The following is a 16,105-nucleotide window of genomic DNA, read 5'->3' on the forward strand; positions in this document are numbered from 1 at the left end:
AACCACAGGCCTGCTTTGAGCAAAAGTAAATGTGTTACACGTGGTACATGGCTCTTACAGGTCCTTTTCTGGGAGCACTTCTGCTTCAGTGTCTTCTCATAGGCTGTTCCAAGAAGCTTACGAGATTCCGGTACGTAAAGCCCTTCAGGTCAAACCCCAGTTCTCCCAAAAAGCGCACCCAACACTGTACTGAGTCGTCCCCTGTAATTCTTTATTAGAATCATGGATGAATATATTTTAAATCAATCTAAAAAAATAATGAATCAAGTTACAGTACATGCATAAAATACAAAGTAATTTACAAACAGATCAAAAGAGCATCTTCAGAACTAATACCAGGAGGAGAAATGGATTAAATAAAACGAGTGACCGACTACAGCAATGCCTTCCGTGTGCCTTACACATCATGAGCACCGCAAGACAGAAAGGTTGGGTAAGAAATGCAGCTGGTAGTGCCTACCCAAATTTGGATGTTCCAAGTGGGTCATATCAGAGTTTGAGAAACGGCCCCTACAATTAGCTTCCCCTCATTGTATAAACAACTGCAGGCATTTATACAACAAACAGCTCTTAAATCCAGTAGAAATCCAGTGCCAAAAGCCCCCAAATCTTAATATTAATGGCATGTTTGGGAATAGCACAGCCTGTGTAATACGCAGTGGTTTCAGAGTGTAGCGACAGAAGGCACAGTTCATGTATCCCTGAACAAGCTAATTGAACGGATGATTTGTACTGAGCAGACTACAGAATGAATGCATCCAATGGGAAATAACTCCAGATGTTTTTTTGTTAAAGATCATGTACCAAGCCATTGGAATCATTGAAAAATACTGGATGAAACAGAACTGAAAACTAAGACCAGGTTGTAGAAGTTACTGATTCATCAACTCTAGCATTTGAATATATTAACATGTGTGGCATGTACTAATCTATGTGATATGCAGTGTGACAACACCCTTCAAGTCTGTGTGCCATGAAAGGAAAAAGGCATCCTCAAATCCTGATACCACCGGCACTGTGGAGGCCAAGTCTCAGGCAACACAAGATCACACTGCAGGTTCCAGTGTTAGAGCAACCCTCAGCCAGCCACACAGCTCGTGCTTTAGCTCGTGCTTTTCCTTACTTCACCGGAGGCACCTCACACGGAGTCCCACCAGCCTCTCCCTGGCCAGCCTCCAGCAGCTCTGCCTCACACCACAGCCTCCTTTGCAGCGGGTGCCAAACCACAAAAGCTCATTCACGGGTAGCAAGAACCCTGCTGCTTGTTTGCAAGAAATTCTCTTCCCCCCCATAATATTCTATAGAAAATCCTCAACTTGACAATCTGAAGATGTAGCCAAAAACATTTAGCTTTACATTAAAATTGCACTTCAGAGCAACAGGCATTTCATCAAGCTTTAGATGCAGTATACAACACCTTAAGACAAGGAAAGATCTCCTGCCCAGAGATATTTTCCTAGGTATCCTGACACTAATTGTTTTGCGAGGAGCAGAATAACATCTTCAAGTGCTCACTAAATGTGTCTGTGCTCTGTCTAGCAGGCATCACATTGGAAAGAGATCAGTTCGGTTCCCAACAACGTACTGAACCAAAACCGACAAGTCGGAGTTGGGAAAATACTGCAGCCACGTAGAAGCAAGAGATTTATAAACAACGAAATCAAAGTGGTTAAGACATGGAGAAATTCAGAAGTAAGCAGTAACTGAACACGAGAAAGTAACCACAAGAATTACAAATATATTTAAATCTTGGACCTGGGGAATATACACAGCCTTTTAGGAAAGAATGAACATTTCTTATATATTCTGACAGCACTGCATCTTTGGTTTGTTTTCAGTGGTTGGAGGGACATGAATGGGAACCACGTTGTTGCTTGGAGACATATCATTTTCACGTCTGTCAGACATTTGCTTCTGGGAAACAATACGATAGATCTCTGGAAGATGAGAAAGAGCTTGTCATTACGCATATGCAAAACAGCATCAGAAAGTTCATGTCTGGGGAAACCAAGCATCAAACAGAGCAAAGATTCCCCATACTTTTGGGACTATATAGGTAATGCATGGCAGCTTCCACAAGACGTTCATTATATCTTCTGTATTCATAAGTTAAAATATCTTTGTGAAACAAATTACTTCTTTCATAACTGCTTTATTCCCCTTGACATAAAAACAAACAAAAAAAAATTTGCTGGATTCTGTATATTTACTAAGAATCAGAAGCTATGCCATCAATTCCTTGTCATCATTCTTAAGGCTCTGAGGAGACTGTGTTAGAGCAGACCAGCTTTGGAACTGCAGAGGAGAAATATGGAGTCCAAAGAAATCCCAGCACAAATTAGAGAGCGCAGGAGAGGCACAGAAGTTTAACCTAACACGCTGCCAAGTCCACACCTGCACTGAAAGCCTTGCCCAGTTTCCTGGGATTAGTTAGTGGCCGATGGTGTGTGTTGAACATAAACTCAGAGTAGACACAAAACCACTCGCTTCAGCTGTGTATGAAAGCATGAGGTGCAAGCACTTCACCTCAGAAAGGAAATAAAGCACACCAGAAATAGAGCATGGGGAACTCACTTGCAAATTCAAGTTCTAAACCATTAAAAAAAAAAAAAATTGTTAAACCTCAGTTTAACAAAAAAGTTAAGTGTTTCAGTTTCAGGAAAAAAAAAAAAAAAAAAAGCCTACCCTGAAGTGACAACATCAGAGGAGCCCAAGAGAACAGCGCGCAGGCAGGAGACAGCAGCAGCGCCAAGAGGCTGAGCCCAGAGAGCGGGGCTGATGCCCACACCCTGTCTGCACGCTGCAGCTCCCTGCCCTGCTGGGACGCTCCAGATAAGCTCAGGTCGCTGAAGAAGAGGGTGCCTGCACTCCATCCCTGCTGCAGGGCACTGCTCACAAATAACCGGTGAAACACGGCAAAGGTTCGAGTTGGTTCGGAGGTCTGAGGTCCTTCATCAGCCGGGTAACGATGTCCCCAGCACCTTGTCTGGCCTCAGACCAAGAAAAGCTTCTTTCCCACCAGAAATTCACCATTAGTGAGTTGCCTTTGTTCCGAATTTTAATGAGCTGCTGCTTAGTGCACATCCTGACATCATTTCAGTACTGCAAATTGAGCAATCTCATGCAGAGAAGTGCTCCGCACTGCCAAGGGCTGGTCACAAGCTACTTGCTCGCCTGGATGGCAACGAAACCTGGTGGCACTGAGGAGCTAAAAAGGGTTCCTGACATACAAGGCTTGCAAACCTTGCCCTTGATGCAACAAACCCTGATTTAAGCTGCCGTTACAAACAGGCTGAGTGCTCCCCAGGAAGACTAAGAGCAGGGCTGCACACATCCATGCAGCTGCTCACCACGAAGTAATTTCTCACACAGAGCCTGCGCTGTATCTACGGGCTGTGCGAGGAGCTATAATCTTTGCAGGTAGTGCTGTGAGAGAACAGTCTGCTGCTTGGGCCTCCAAAGAGGCAGCTCGGACTCAGAACAGGACAGCATTCAGTTATGGTCAGGTCACAGATCAACCCAACAAGAGCTGCAAGTGTACAAGAGGATTTTCTGATGTCACTCTTGCTGATGTCCACTGTTCTTTCCAACAGTCTTCCACGTGAGCACCTTCACAGGCTGACCCTGGGGCATGTACGTGGTGGTGGAGGGAGCACAGCTGGCAGAGATCTGCTCTGCTTTCTGCAAGGTTTCTGCTCCACTTCACTGCCCCAGCTCAGGGTGAGCAGCCAGCTTACCCCCAGCAAAGCGCTGCCTGTTCCTATTCAACAGCAGGAGGGTTTTTCTGCCTGTGTTACTGGAAGCTCTCCAGTAGCACGTTCAGCAGCAGCAGTTCTGTTTTCCACAGAACTTCCTAAACAAGTTCATACCAGTCCCTAACATGAGCTGTCACACGCTTCCTCCACCCCTGTGAGCAATGACTCGCCACCAGGGTGTCCTCTGCGTAATACCCTCATCTTGAAGCAAAGATCTACAGGGCCGCTCACTGAAGTCTTAAAAATAATCTCAACAGCACTGATTTCTCTGCTGATAGAGCGTCCATTCCTTCTGACTGTGGGAATGTATTTCCAGCTGATCCCCGCTCCCTGACAGCCCTGCAAGGACGTTTAGCAGCAGCGCTGCTCAAATCAACTCGAAGCAGCCCCATTTATTTTTGTTGCTCACTGCCACCTCTCCCTCCTCTGTGGTTACAAACCTTTGTGCAGACACAGCGTGCTGCCCTAGATGAAAGCCTGAACGGCTAAATACTGCCTTGCCCTGGCTCAGCCGCACACTCTTTCACCACACATAGTTGTGTTGGTGTGATAGAGGAGGTGGGAACAGCTTCAACCTGCTCTTCCTGGGGCAAAATGCCCAGAGGCAAAGCCTCCACTCAAACTGGTCTGCACCAAGGAATGCCAGGCTAATGAAGACGTGCACTTTTTAATGAAGACACTACACTTTATGCTCTGCTCAGTAACTGAATGAGACCTTATTAAGAGCACATTCGGCAGAATGCATCACTGCATAATTGGTAACCATGTGAGACAGGCCTTGTGGTGTAAAAGCTGGGGAAAAAAAGGCACCGCTGTCTAGGAGGAGCTTGCCCAGTCCTCGGCTCCTCAAGCAGCCCTAGCGCTTCATTCATTTTCAGGTGTACAGAGCTAACGAGAGGAAATCCCTACATTTCTTACTGTTAACGCTCTGTGATGTTGTTTCCTTGGAGATGGGATTCCTTCGAGATGAAACCACGGCAGAACGCGCTGTGGGAACAGAGGCGGCACTGAGCGAGGCAGGGAGCGGAGGCTGCCTCGGGTTTACTTTAAGGATGCTTTATCCTGCTGTGAATGCTCAGAGGGGATGGGATTATAACACCAGTCTCTCTCGTTTGCCAGATAATACAAAGCAGCTTTGTGCACGCAGGAATCAGCCCCTGAAGTCTAGACATCTCACAAGAGAGGAACTTGGACAGGGACCATTACCCTAAGCCACAGAGGAAAAGGTCCCCAAAACCTCACATGGTATGCACAAATCTAGCGGGCTTCCTGTCTGAACAGATACACCACCTGCCAAGAATCCCTTATGACACAGCGAGAGGAAAGAAAAGCTTTCTTTCCCTGCTTCCACCCGTAGCAGACCACATACTCACTCAGGCTGTGCTAACTATGATGGATTCATGTTTCCTGCGCCCAGAACCATCTATTCAAGGTGGCTTCATGTGAGAATCTAGGCATGAATACGCTTAACAGGGACCTGCTACACCTCCAGGGGAAAGGACTCTAACAAGTTTCCCTCAGTGTCCCAACCAGACCAGCTTCACTAGGGCTGGAGAAGAAAGGAGTTTCACTACAGACCCCAGTCACACCACCCTGTCCGGGAAAGATGTAAGAGCTGTGTGAAAAGCATCACGAGCAGCCTAGGATGTCTCTGCAGTGCTGTTCCCACCAGGGCGAGTACTAGCAGAGCTGGTACAGCAGCATGCCCTGCCCCTTCTTCTGTCAACCTCCTCCACTTGCAGCCTGTGGCAAAGCCTGCTGCCTTTATCAACTTCCTTCTTCAAAGGAGAGCATTCCACCCTCCAGCACTACGCTTAGAGGCAACCTTGCCAAACACAGACAGGCTATCCATGATTCTGCAGGGTCACTCTGAAAACCACATTCCTCGGATGACTGCTCCCCTCTTTCCTTCAAAGCAAATCATTAACAGAAAAAGCCAGCTGTGAAGTGTTATCGAGAAGTTTACTGGCAGAACATTCGTCCTTTGCATGCCAGTCACAGCAGAGATGGAGGCAACCTGCTGCTAATGCATTATTTACTTCATCTTTATCTCCCTGAAACAGGAGCTGGTGTCTGGAGTGAGCCACATGCCCACTAATCAGCAGAAGCATTTCTTCCAGCGCAGTTGAACCAGCCCCTCCTGAACGAGGATTCTGTCCGCATGCCCAAGAGCTCTTTCCCCAAAACACTGTCACAGCAACACGCAGGGAGCACTGACGTTTGTGGAAAAGCAACAGCTCCAACAATCTGTCAGAGTCCGCTGAGGTCTAGTTTTAATCCCTTGCTCTCCCATTACAGCCTGCTCTCCCTTACAGAAAAATTAAACCAGAAAAAAATCAAACCTTGGCTAATTAGAATCCAAAATAACTTCTGGAATAAAAGGTGCCATTGGAAGCATGTGAGGAGAGATAAAGAAACAGCCTAGCCTGTGCCCAAGAGGTAAACTGCTTCCCCATGGCAACAGCAGTATGTCATATCTGAGTGTCACACAGCTCTGCAGAAATAAGGCAGCAGCCCAGGGCATGCAGCAAACTTCCCTCTTCTTCAGCCATCGCTGTTAGGGAACAGAGCAGTCCACGAGGAGACCGGGGGCAGTTGGATGATCAGTTTATATTGCATATGACAGCCTGACAGCCACCTTGGGAGGGGATAAATGTCTGATGTATTTCCAGATTTGTTTTTATTAGTGCTGGTGCTGAACAGGCATGAAAGTTAAATAACTAACCTTTACCCAAGAGCCCTGATCCCCCCTGAAAACTCTGAGAGCAGGCAGCAAGGCTGCTCTATGCTACACACGGCACATTTAGCCAGAACCTGACCTTACAGTTCAGTGTAGGTGCCCCTGAGAGGAGAGGGAGTAACAAGGATACGCTTAAAGAAAGAAGTTTGGGGCTTTAGCAGTTACAAGCAAGCAATAAAGATGTGCTTCTCCTGAAATATCCATGCCTAAATTCACAAGCAATTTTGACACAACTAACTTTACATACAGGAATAAAACAGTAAAACCATCAGGCATCACATTCAGCCACTCCTTTGTCGCCCACCCTCTTATGGCATCATTACTGAGTCATGAGGAAGTAAATGTATAAACATAACTGCTCTTTTTTCAGAAATTGTGCAAAGTTGAATTACAACCGAATGATTAGACTGAAGTTAAAAGGGAACCACATGGGTTGGCTAAAGAGGAAACTAACTCAAGCTAACTAAGGAAACTAACTTTCAAGCCACCACGGCGTGAAAGCAGTGAGATGACACATCCCTATGCACTGTTTGTCTGTCTGACATTGACACATTTACATTTTTTTTAGTATATAGCCAGAACACCACTGTTTAGGAACCCACTGTAAAAACAGAAAAGAACCAGAACCCTATTACAATTAAGGGTAGGGGAAAAAAACACAGATGGATACAGGAAGAAAGCATGTAGCAGGAAATACTCCAACTGCCTATGAATTCTCTCTCATCACTGCTGAAGAATTTCAGACAACTCAAAAAAAATGCTTTGTATTTTTATTACAGCAGTAACTTCCTAGCTGCCTCCTCCCCTGCATGTTCCATTATAGCTAACTAATTCGTTATGGTACGTTTTCAAAAGTCTCAATTACCTGCCAAAATGAAAAAAAAAAAAAACCACTAATCTAACTACATGAACAGAACTACAACACAACCAGGTGCCAATGCCACAGAAGGGAGATGTTTTGCCTATCAAATAAAGGGTTTAAAGAAAAAGGAAGTACTTGATCCACAGAGCATAAAGACCGTAGCACTCACTGCCATTGCATGCTACAAAGGTCGAAAGTCCATCCAGGACTATTAAACGCAGTGACAGTGACTATCCTGTGCTCAGGAGTCACAGACGAGCGGAGCTGCTCAAAGGAAGGACCAAATGGATTCCAAATGTAATGGTTGTGAAGGGTGATTAAATAAAATTTTAAACGTTTTATAGGCAAAAAAATGCCTATTTGCCTCACGTCTGAGCAGTGTTCTGCCCCTCCTCCTCAAAACAGAAAGCAACGGATGACTCACCTGTCAGAATAGTCTGGAAAGCTGCTTCCACATTTGTAGAGTCTAAAGCAGATGTCTCGATAAATGACAAACCATTCTTCTCTGTGTGGACAGAAACATTATAATTAGAGGAGTGCAGAACATTTATCTCCCATCTGGAAGAACTTCTGTACAAGCCAATGTGTGTGGTGTTGCTGATGAGATGCACGGATACCAAAAAAAGTAAAAGTTGTGGTGTTTTCCCCTTACGTGGTATGAGAGCAGCGCCACCCAACAGCAACAACAATTTAAACTCAGCCTCAAGCACAGGGATGAGTGCTGCACTGCTTTTAGGCATGTCCTGATGCATCACTGGAAGTGAGAATTTAGTGCACTTTCAAGAAATGTGCAGGGAAACTTCCTGGATGTTGTTTTAATCTCGTCAAGTTACTCCACCTCCCAGTATGTTGTGGCAGCTTATTTAGCAGGGCTAGCCGTATCGGGGGAACGGCAGTCCATACCTGCAGGCAGACATCCTCACTCACCCAGAAACTTATTTTGATTTCACCAACCTGCAAAAGCTCTGGCTTCATCTGTAGGGACTGCTCTCAGGTGGCGCAAGTCACTCTTGTTTCCCACGAGCATGATCACAATATTGCTGTCAGCGTGGTCTCTCAGCTCCTTCAGCCATCGCTCCACGTTCTCGTAGGTGAGGTGCTTCGCGATGTCGTACACCAGTAAGGCCCCTACAGCACCTCGATAGTACCTGCAGGCAAAGGGATGCATTAGAGAACCTGCAAAGAACATCATGATTAAAAGTGACAAGTTACTAATAGCTACATCCCCTTACTGCAAAGACAGCTATATAAAAATATCTAAGCATGATACGTGGGACTTGAAGCAGTGGAAGTAAAGCATCCTGATTAGGGTATGCCACAGAACCACCTGAGCAGCCAGGACAGCTCAGAGTCTGGTGGGGAACCCTGCACCCCATGCTTCTGGGGGGAACCCTGCACCCCAAAATGAAGCACTGGGATCTGCAAGGAGCTCCTATCACCTTCAGCCTCTGACCCACTCCTGGAAAAGTCCTCCCCACCCACCATTGTGGGTGCAGTACGGGCACAGCCCAGGGCGACAGGAAGACTTAAGAGTGACTCACAGGATCATAAAAACATCAGCCTGATCTAGTCCCTTTATGAATGGCCCCAGCTGGTCCGCTTTCAGACCAGAGAGGCACAGTTACACAGAAAAGAAGCAGGTTGTGTTCTCCCACCCCACAATTACCTCCAGCTTTGCTTAAATCCAGCTTTTGCTATGCTGTTTTTTCAATTAAATAAGCACGTAAAGCGAGCAGTATGTCTGGTCATAGGTTACCACTGATAAAACCTCCACAATTACAGCTGTTATTTTATCAATGGCTTGCATTTAAATTAACCTAGAATGCTTTCAGAGATTCAAAATGCCCCCAGTAACCTATCAGGGCAGCACTGAGAGGTAGATCAGCTTTGTGCAGAGCCCCGCTTCTGGACAGAAAAATATTCAAGCTTCCTTCCCCCACACGTTGTGGATATTACATGACAAAATAAAAACATTTGTATGTGTTTGAGGAATTAGAAGGGCCTAATGTCAACCCTTCTGAGCAAAAGCTTCTCTTCAGCTGCACAGGCTGCCACTTACGCAGATGTTATAGCGCGGTATCGCTCCTGCCCTGCTGTGTCCCATATCTGAGCCTTGATCGTCTTCCCATCAACTTGAATGCTTCTTGTTGCAAACTCTACTCCAATGGTGCTTTTGCTCTCCAAGTTAAACTCATTGCGAGTGAATCGAGACAGGAGGTTACTCTTGCCTACTCCAGAGTCTCCAATGAGCACAACTACAAGAAAGAAATGACATCAGAATTAGATTCCAGGGGTACACCATCTATTGACAATCACCTACAATGAGCACATTCATTTTCCAGAACAAAGAAAGAAGGAAGAAGAATAGCAAAGCCACCCCTCTTGTCACAGGTCTATTGTCCAAGCCCTGAGATTTCCAGAGAACCAGAGCTGCCACATTCACCAGCATGCTGAACAGACTTCAGACTTGACTTTTAGTAGTTACATTTCAATCTCCTTTGCATTGAATCATATACCTCCTCCAGGAGAACTACACATGGCAGTCAAAAAAAGTACAAAAGTCCCTTCCCAGCTGGCCTTGACTCATCACAGTGCTGAGTGAACTAAGAGGAAGGATGCAGCCATGCTTGACGAGAGATTGACAGAAGGTGTAAAGTCCAGTTGGGACAGGAAGAAAAGCATCACGAGGATTCCTCGCACCCATCCCACGGTGCTGAGCTGAAAGGGACGAGCTTGAGCCCGACCTGAAACCTGCTACCAAGACGCAGGAATTTCAGCCAGGCCCAAGCTGTGTCCCACCCTGAGTCACACCAGCAGCAGCTCCTCTGGGTGACCTTCAGATAAGGTACTGAGCAGATAACAGAAGGAAACGGAGGACAAAGAGGATGAGTAAGACCCTTGAGAAGCAGGGCTGATAACCTTTGTGCTCTGCAGTGCATCAGGCCAGCACAAGCAAAACAGTCGACACTTGGGTGACAAAAAAAAGAGCATGGAGGTGCTTGTTTTGAGAAAACAAACACTTGCTCAGTAACATACATCATTTAAACTTGCAACCCAGTGTTAAATATGCTGTGTGGTACAACAGAGGAATGAGTCCACTGATGTGAGTGAGCCTCAGTCTAGCAGCACAAACCCTCGCATCTTTTGCTGCATCACACAGCAGACACCACCTTCTATTTAAATAATGCACAACAGCTCTGACAAATGGGATTTTCCCTGACTGTAAGAGCCGAGAAGCACCTTTTAAAAAAACCCCCCTCCATAAAATGAAAACTGCAGCAAACGCTAGCTTCAAATAGTCTTTTAGAGAATACCTCATCAAAACAAACATCTTCCCAGCTTCCCCTGCCAGCTGACTCAGCAAGCCGCCAGCCAAGCTACAGAAGCTGCACAAAGCACAGCGGCCCTGTTAACCACTTCTGTTTACGAGGATCACAGGCAGGTAGGTGGCACGCACCTGGACCGAATGCAAGTAAGACTCCACTCTCCTAAAGGACAGGTCAGCACGGTTTGGTGGCAGCAAACAGCTTTGCTGGCACAGAGGATGCCAGGCGGTAATAAACTTTGTGCAGGGGACGAGACACCCAATTATATCATCACCGCCTGGCAAGCTGCCACAGTTTTCCCTCTTTTGCCAGCAAACAAGATCCTCAGAACTCCTGCGGCAGGTTCAGGTTTTAGATGACATCACGTTTGCAGTCGCTGGGACGCGTTACGAGCAGCAAGTTCCTGGGAGGCTCGAGTCGCTCAGTCCCACAGTCACCCCTGTTAGCTGTGCCAGGGGCTGAAAGCTTCTCTACACGAAGAAAGCGATCCACACACATCATCCCGTTTCTCCCAGCAGGCTGCATCATACGCCTGCTAAGTATTACCCTCAAGTATTTTCGTTGCTCAGTGCATATTTCAAAGCAGAGCTCTCAGACATTCAAAAATAGACTGGTCCTTTTAATTCCTCTACCAAGTTTTTTTTTTTTTCCTCACCTTGTCTGAATCCCACGCTGCTTATGTTCTGAACGGCTTCCAGCACCAGATTAATATGTCCCAATTAAAAGGGGGAAATATTTCACTTTCCTCCTTGAAGCCAGCTATTTCCTCTACTTAATTGGGCCACTGCAGCTCGTCTCTAGCACGGACACGGGAACAGCTTGCAGTGTCAGCGGGCTGCTAGGACTCCTCACACTTTCTGTATTTCTGCCAGTCCAGAGAACACCACTCTCTGAATATAATTATGAGCTGAAACAGCTTTAACAGTCACCCAAATTGTATTAGTTTTCATTTTGCTTTTCTTACCAAACCACCTCAGTCTGGTATTTCATACTGCACTGTATTCCCGTGTCTCATACTCTGAGCACAGCTATGCAGTAGGAGTGGCTGAGTCCCTCTCTGACCATCCCAGGCAAATAGTTCCTGGGAGTGAACCGACGGTATCTAGTTCCACCTTAAAGCTAATTGTTCCTGCACACACACTTTTACTGGGCTTCTCTTCCAGAAACTCACTCCTAATGGTTAGAAATTGCCTTCTAATTTTCAGAAGAAATTAGCGGTCAGCTGATAGCGGTGTTCATGTGCCAGCACTGTCCATTAGCTTATTAGTTTCTTCTCCCAGTGGTGTTTACACTGTTCTGGGTATTTACAGAAAGCAACCACATCTCCTCAGTCTTGTTCTACCACCTAAGCGAGCCAACCTCTCCAGTGTTTCCTTACAGACTGCCCATTTTCTCCAGACGCCCCCCATAAAAGTCCTTTAATTTCTCTCCCAAGCAGCAAGGACTGCATCCAGCGTTCTAGGTGAGATCTCATTGCTGACGCATACGAGGATTTTAATATTTCTGTCTCTAACAGAAACACCTTGCGCTGGAATTAACGCTTCCTGCGAGTCCCCAGGCACAAAACCTCACACTGTGAATCCTGTCCCACTGGGGGAACTGCTGTCCTTCCTCATCATCAAGCAGGTCTTCTAGTACCACATTCCAGCTTTCTTCCGTACCCCTCAGCTTTGCACCACCAGCACATTCCTTCTCCTTCACTACACCAGCACTGGAAGGACTTACTCTCTTCACCACGTGCAACAACGCACCTTAACACAATGCATTTAATGAGCTAACTCAGCACTGGAGAGGTTTAAGACGAGTATTTGGTGGACAAGAAGAACATCATGAAGTCCATGCAACTGCATGAATTTCATTCTGTAATTCCAGTTTTATTTCTGCAGAAGGCCAAAATAAGAACTCCACTTCGTAAGCTGCTTGAGAAGCAATTTATAGTCTTATTAATTTTTCACAAACATTCCAGCACTCTCAATTTTTATTTCTGATAAAACTCTAATTTAATTAAAGTGTTTTCTGAGAATTTCAACTAGTTCACGAAGTATGTAATTGACAATCTCATCAGGTTGAAAATAGAAATCCCAGCACTACCAGCTCGCATTGTGAAACAACCTTTACCGCAGACAAGTGGCACGTTACACAATTTAAGCCATGCAGACTAGCACTACGGGATTACTATGTCTGAAAACTCTTTTATCTGCACTGAACTCGGCTATAAAGCAGCATACAAATTAAGAGCCTGTACACATTTCCATGACACCCACAAGAACCTGCTGAACACCTCTTCCAGCCCACGTAAATTGGAGTTTAAAGGAAACGCGCAGAAGATGACCCGATTGCACATCTTCTAGGCAGCTGGCAACAAACCTAACATGACCATACCTAATATCCATCGCCCTCCTCACCTGCACCTTCTGCTTCATCCACCCATTTCGTGTCCCAGAGAACTTTGGGGTAGGGCTCATTCACCACCTGTACCTACTGCACACAACGCTCCAAGCACGACTGCAGTAACGGGGATAAGCAGGCGGGTTTGTTAGAGCACAAAAGGGTTCCACATCTGGCAGAGTGACAGGCATAAACCCGTACCTGCCATGCAACGGTTTTCTTTACTGATTTCTATAAACAAAGCACAAAGAAAAAAGGCATTGTCTGAAAGCCAGACCAACAGGTCTGCCCGGCTTCAGTTTCCTTTAGCAAAGGAAAAAGGTGGAGGAATGAACCTGACACAGAGCAGGAAGCTGAACGAGCAGTTTCTCTAACAGTCAGCTGAATGTCACTGCAAGGCAGGTCTGCGTTCGGAAACAAGGAGGCTGACCCCAAATCCAAAGTTCCAGATGGTCAGGGCACAAACCTAATCCCCTCGAGCTTTGTCCACAAAAAACACAGAAGACTTTTTCTACAAGCACAGGTTATTTTGTTAACTACTTATCAACTGTAAGTCAGTTTGCCACTTGAATTAAACGGAGCTAAAAGTTTCTGCATGTAAGCCAGGTTAAATTATTAAGTTACATCCTTATGTCACCATTATTTTTTCCTCCCATTAAAATTAGAGCAAGAGTCCCACAAAGGGGACTTCCAGACTTGCTGCTTCATGAAGTGCAGTTCTGGGAACAGTAGGCACTGCTCCCTCAGCTCAACCCCAAACGTACAGGGGAATACAAAGACATGCATAGCTGGACAAGAAGAATTCACCAGAAACTAGTTTTTTTTTTTTTAGGCTAGGCCTACCAGGCATTAACATACGCTAAAGCATTGCGTGGAGTCAGGCGAGGGGCAGCTTGTGACAGGCACCGAGACCCAACTGCTGCGATTCCAGCCGCCAGCAGATTTGGACACACCGCTGTTGGCAGTGGCTGACAGGACAAGAACAGGGGTCCCGCACAAACAGCCCAGCAGCAGTTTAGCTCAAGGGCAGTAAGAGGCAGCTGGACCAAAGAATACCGCCCTGTTACTTTAGAGCACCTCAAAGCCCTGGTGAACTCAGTCCCACCATGTCCCTCTAGGTCACGAACCCAGAAGAACTGGGACTGGATTAGGTGTCCAGACAGCCCAACACCCAGCCCAAGGGGCAGGACTGGTGCTGAGAAGCCCTGTGTGGAACAAAAGATCAGGGTGGCACTAAGCTTTGGCCCAGCAGCCCTCACCTCCAAATGAGGAAAATTAAAGCAATGAGCAATACGGGTAAATAGGGAAAGAACATCTATCGTTTGTTGTAGTTCCACATCAGCTCAGTAAAAGGGATGTGAGCCCATAAGATTTCTTCTGATTATTCAGGTGCCCTTTTGCATCTTTTTAATTCCACAATGTCCAATCAGAATGGGTACGCCTGTGCTGCCTACAGTTCCCCTCAGGAGGCTCAAACGTTGGCTTAGCATTCCCCTTGAGTTCTCATTTCTTCTTTCAAGAAGATTTTTTTTTGCCTTTTTTTTTTTTTAAACCTACCACTGGTGTTTTTGGACAGTGCCTGGTGACGAGACAGCTCAATACCACAACAATTCCCAGCTCATTCCAGAGCAAGGACGCTTTGTTTTAAACAACCTCCACTTTTGGACAGTTACAACTGTTACCACAATTTGTGCAACTCCGCATTTGCTGATGTTATTTCAGCTGCCAAATGAATCCCAGATCGGAGATGCTGCACAAACTTCCTGCGGTCTGCTTTAACTTTGGAAAACCTGAATCACTTCTATCTTCATGGCACCATTTCCCTAGCATCCTCTGTGCTCCCAACAGCTTCCATAAACTATTCTGCATGGTAAAAACCTTTCAGGGTGGCAGCCAATTAACCTAGCTTGGAATTTTTCTACACAAATGAATCCCAACTTTATTATTTCACAGTTATATACATAAGCAATCTAATAAAAAATGGCACCTCTCCCAAAAAGTTCCACATCACTGATATTTCCTCACAGCTAGAACAATAACTTACACAATCCTGTCAGGATATGGAATGTTTTTGATAATTTGCACACAGGCCTGTAAAAGAAGTTGTTTGATGTGACTGAATTTGCGATCAGCAGGGCCTTTGCCAATGCTGCAAGGTGAGAAATGAGGCATTTCTTGGTACCTCTTGACCTGATCCCAATACCAGTATAGAAAACTGATCTGTAGTTAGTAAAAACGCCAGTTTCCACATGGAAATTGGAGAAGACAGATGGCAAAAAATGTAATTCTTCAAAATCATAAAAAGAACTTAATGGTACCAAGAAGATCACTGCTGTTCTGTACGATCCCTGTTAGCAGCAGGCTCTCTTTTTTCTTTAAGAAGCATTTGGGCTGTGCTCCCAGTCAGCAGCCTGAATTTTTGGGTAGGCCTGTGTGGAGCCAGGCGTTGGGCTCCATGATCCTCGTGGGCGCTCACCAACTCGGGATATTCCACCATTCTAGTATATATGACGCAATATTTTTGATAATTTGCCCATAGGTGTGTAGAAGAAGTTGTGTGACGTGACTACATTCGCGACCAGCACGGCCTCCGCCAACGCCTCAAGACGACCAAATTCCTGGGTGCCTCCCGACCTGATCCCAACGCCACCACAAACGCCCGATCTGCGGTTAGCAACAACGCCATTTTCCACACGGAAAACCGAGGAATCGCGGTTTTTGATGCCTGTTTTCCTCAGGCCACAGCCCCACAGCCCCACACCCGCACCCCCCGCACCCCCACAGCCCCACAGCCGCCGGTACCACAGCGGGAGCCCCCCGGTCGAGGCAGGGGCCGTGCCGGGCGGTACCTTTGAAGAGGTAATCGTACTCGTCGTCGCGGGTGCCCATGGTGAGGACGCCGAAAGCCAGGGACGGGCAGCGGGAGCCGGGCCCCTCCCTGCAGCCTCTTCCGTGCCTCTGCGCCCTCCCACAGCCGGCTCCTTCCGGAGCAGCCCCGAGCACTTCCAGGCCGCTTCTCCCTGCCCCGCCCGGC

At 46.5% G+C, this 16,105-nt stretch overlaps 1 protein-coding gene across 1 annotated transcript; it reads right to left on the reverse strand.

Moving 5' to 3' along the window:
* Nucleotides 1-190: 190 nt before the first annotated feature.
* Nucleotides 191-16,051, reverse strand: RAB11A (RAB11A, member RAS oncogene family). Its single transcript, XM_084532765.1, has 5 exons — nucleotides 15,921-16,051; nucleotides 9,417-9,612; nucleotides 8,312-8,505; nucleotides 7,782-7,862; nucleotides 191-1,937 (listed from the first exon to the last, which is right to left on the reverse strand). Exons 1-5 carry the CDS (start codon nucleotides 15,958-15,960, stop codon nucleotides 1,798-1,800), a joined length of 651 nt encoding a protein of 216 aa, XP_084388891.1. The 5' UTR covers nucleotides 15,961-16,051; the 3' UTR covers nucleotides 191-1,797.
* Nucleotides 16,052-16,105: the final 54 nt, after the last annotated feature.

This window comes from Aythya ferina (genome assembly GCF_964211825.1).
Source record: "Aythya ferina genome assembly, chromosome: 11".
Classification (NCBI taxonomy): domain Eukaryota; kingdom Metazoa; phylum Chordata; class Aves; order Anseriformes; family Anatidae; genus Aythya; species Aythya ferina.

What these genes read in the sequence shown, in the direction of transcription:
- RAB11A (XM_084532765.1), bottom strand. Translation starts at nt 15,960, where the DNA reads ATGGGCACCCGCGACGACGAGTACGATTACCTCTTCAAAG. An exon ending in TGAAGCCAGAGCTTTTGCAG is followed by an intron (nt 7,863 to 8,311) that starts GTTGGTGAAATC and finishes CTGTCCACACAG; the next exon opens with AGAAGAATGGTTTGTCATTT. An exon ending in TTTCCAGACTATTCTGACAG is followed by an intron (nt 1,938 to 7,781) that starts GTGAGTCATCCG and finishes CTCATCTTCCAG; the next exon opens with AGATCTATCGTATTGTTTCC.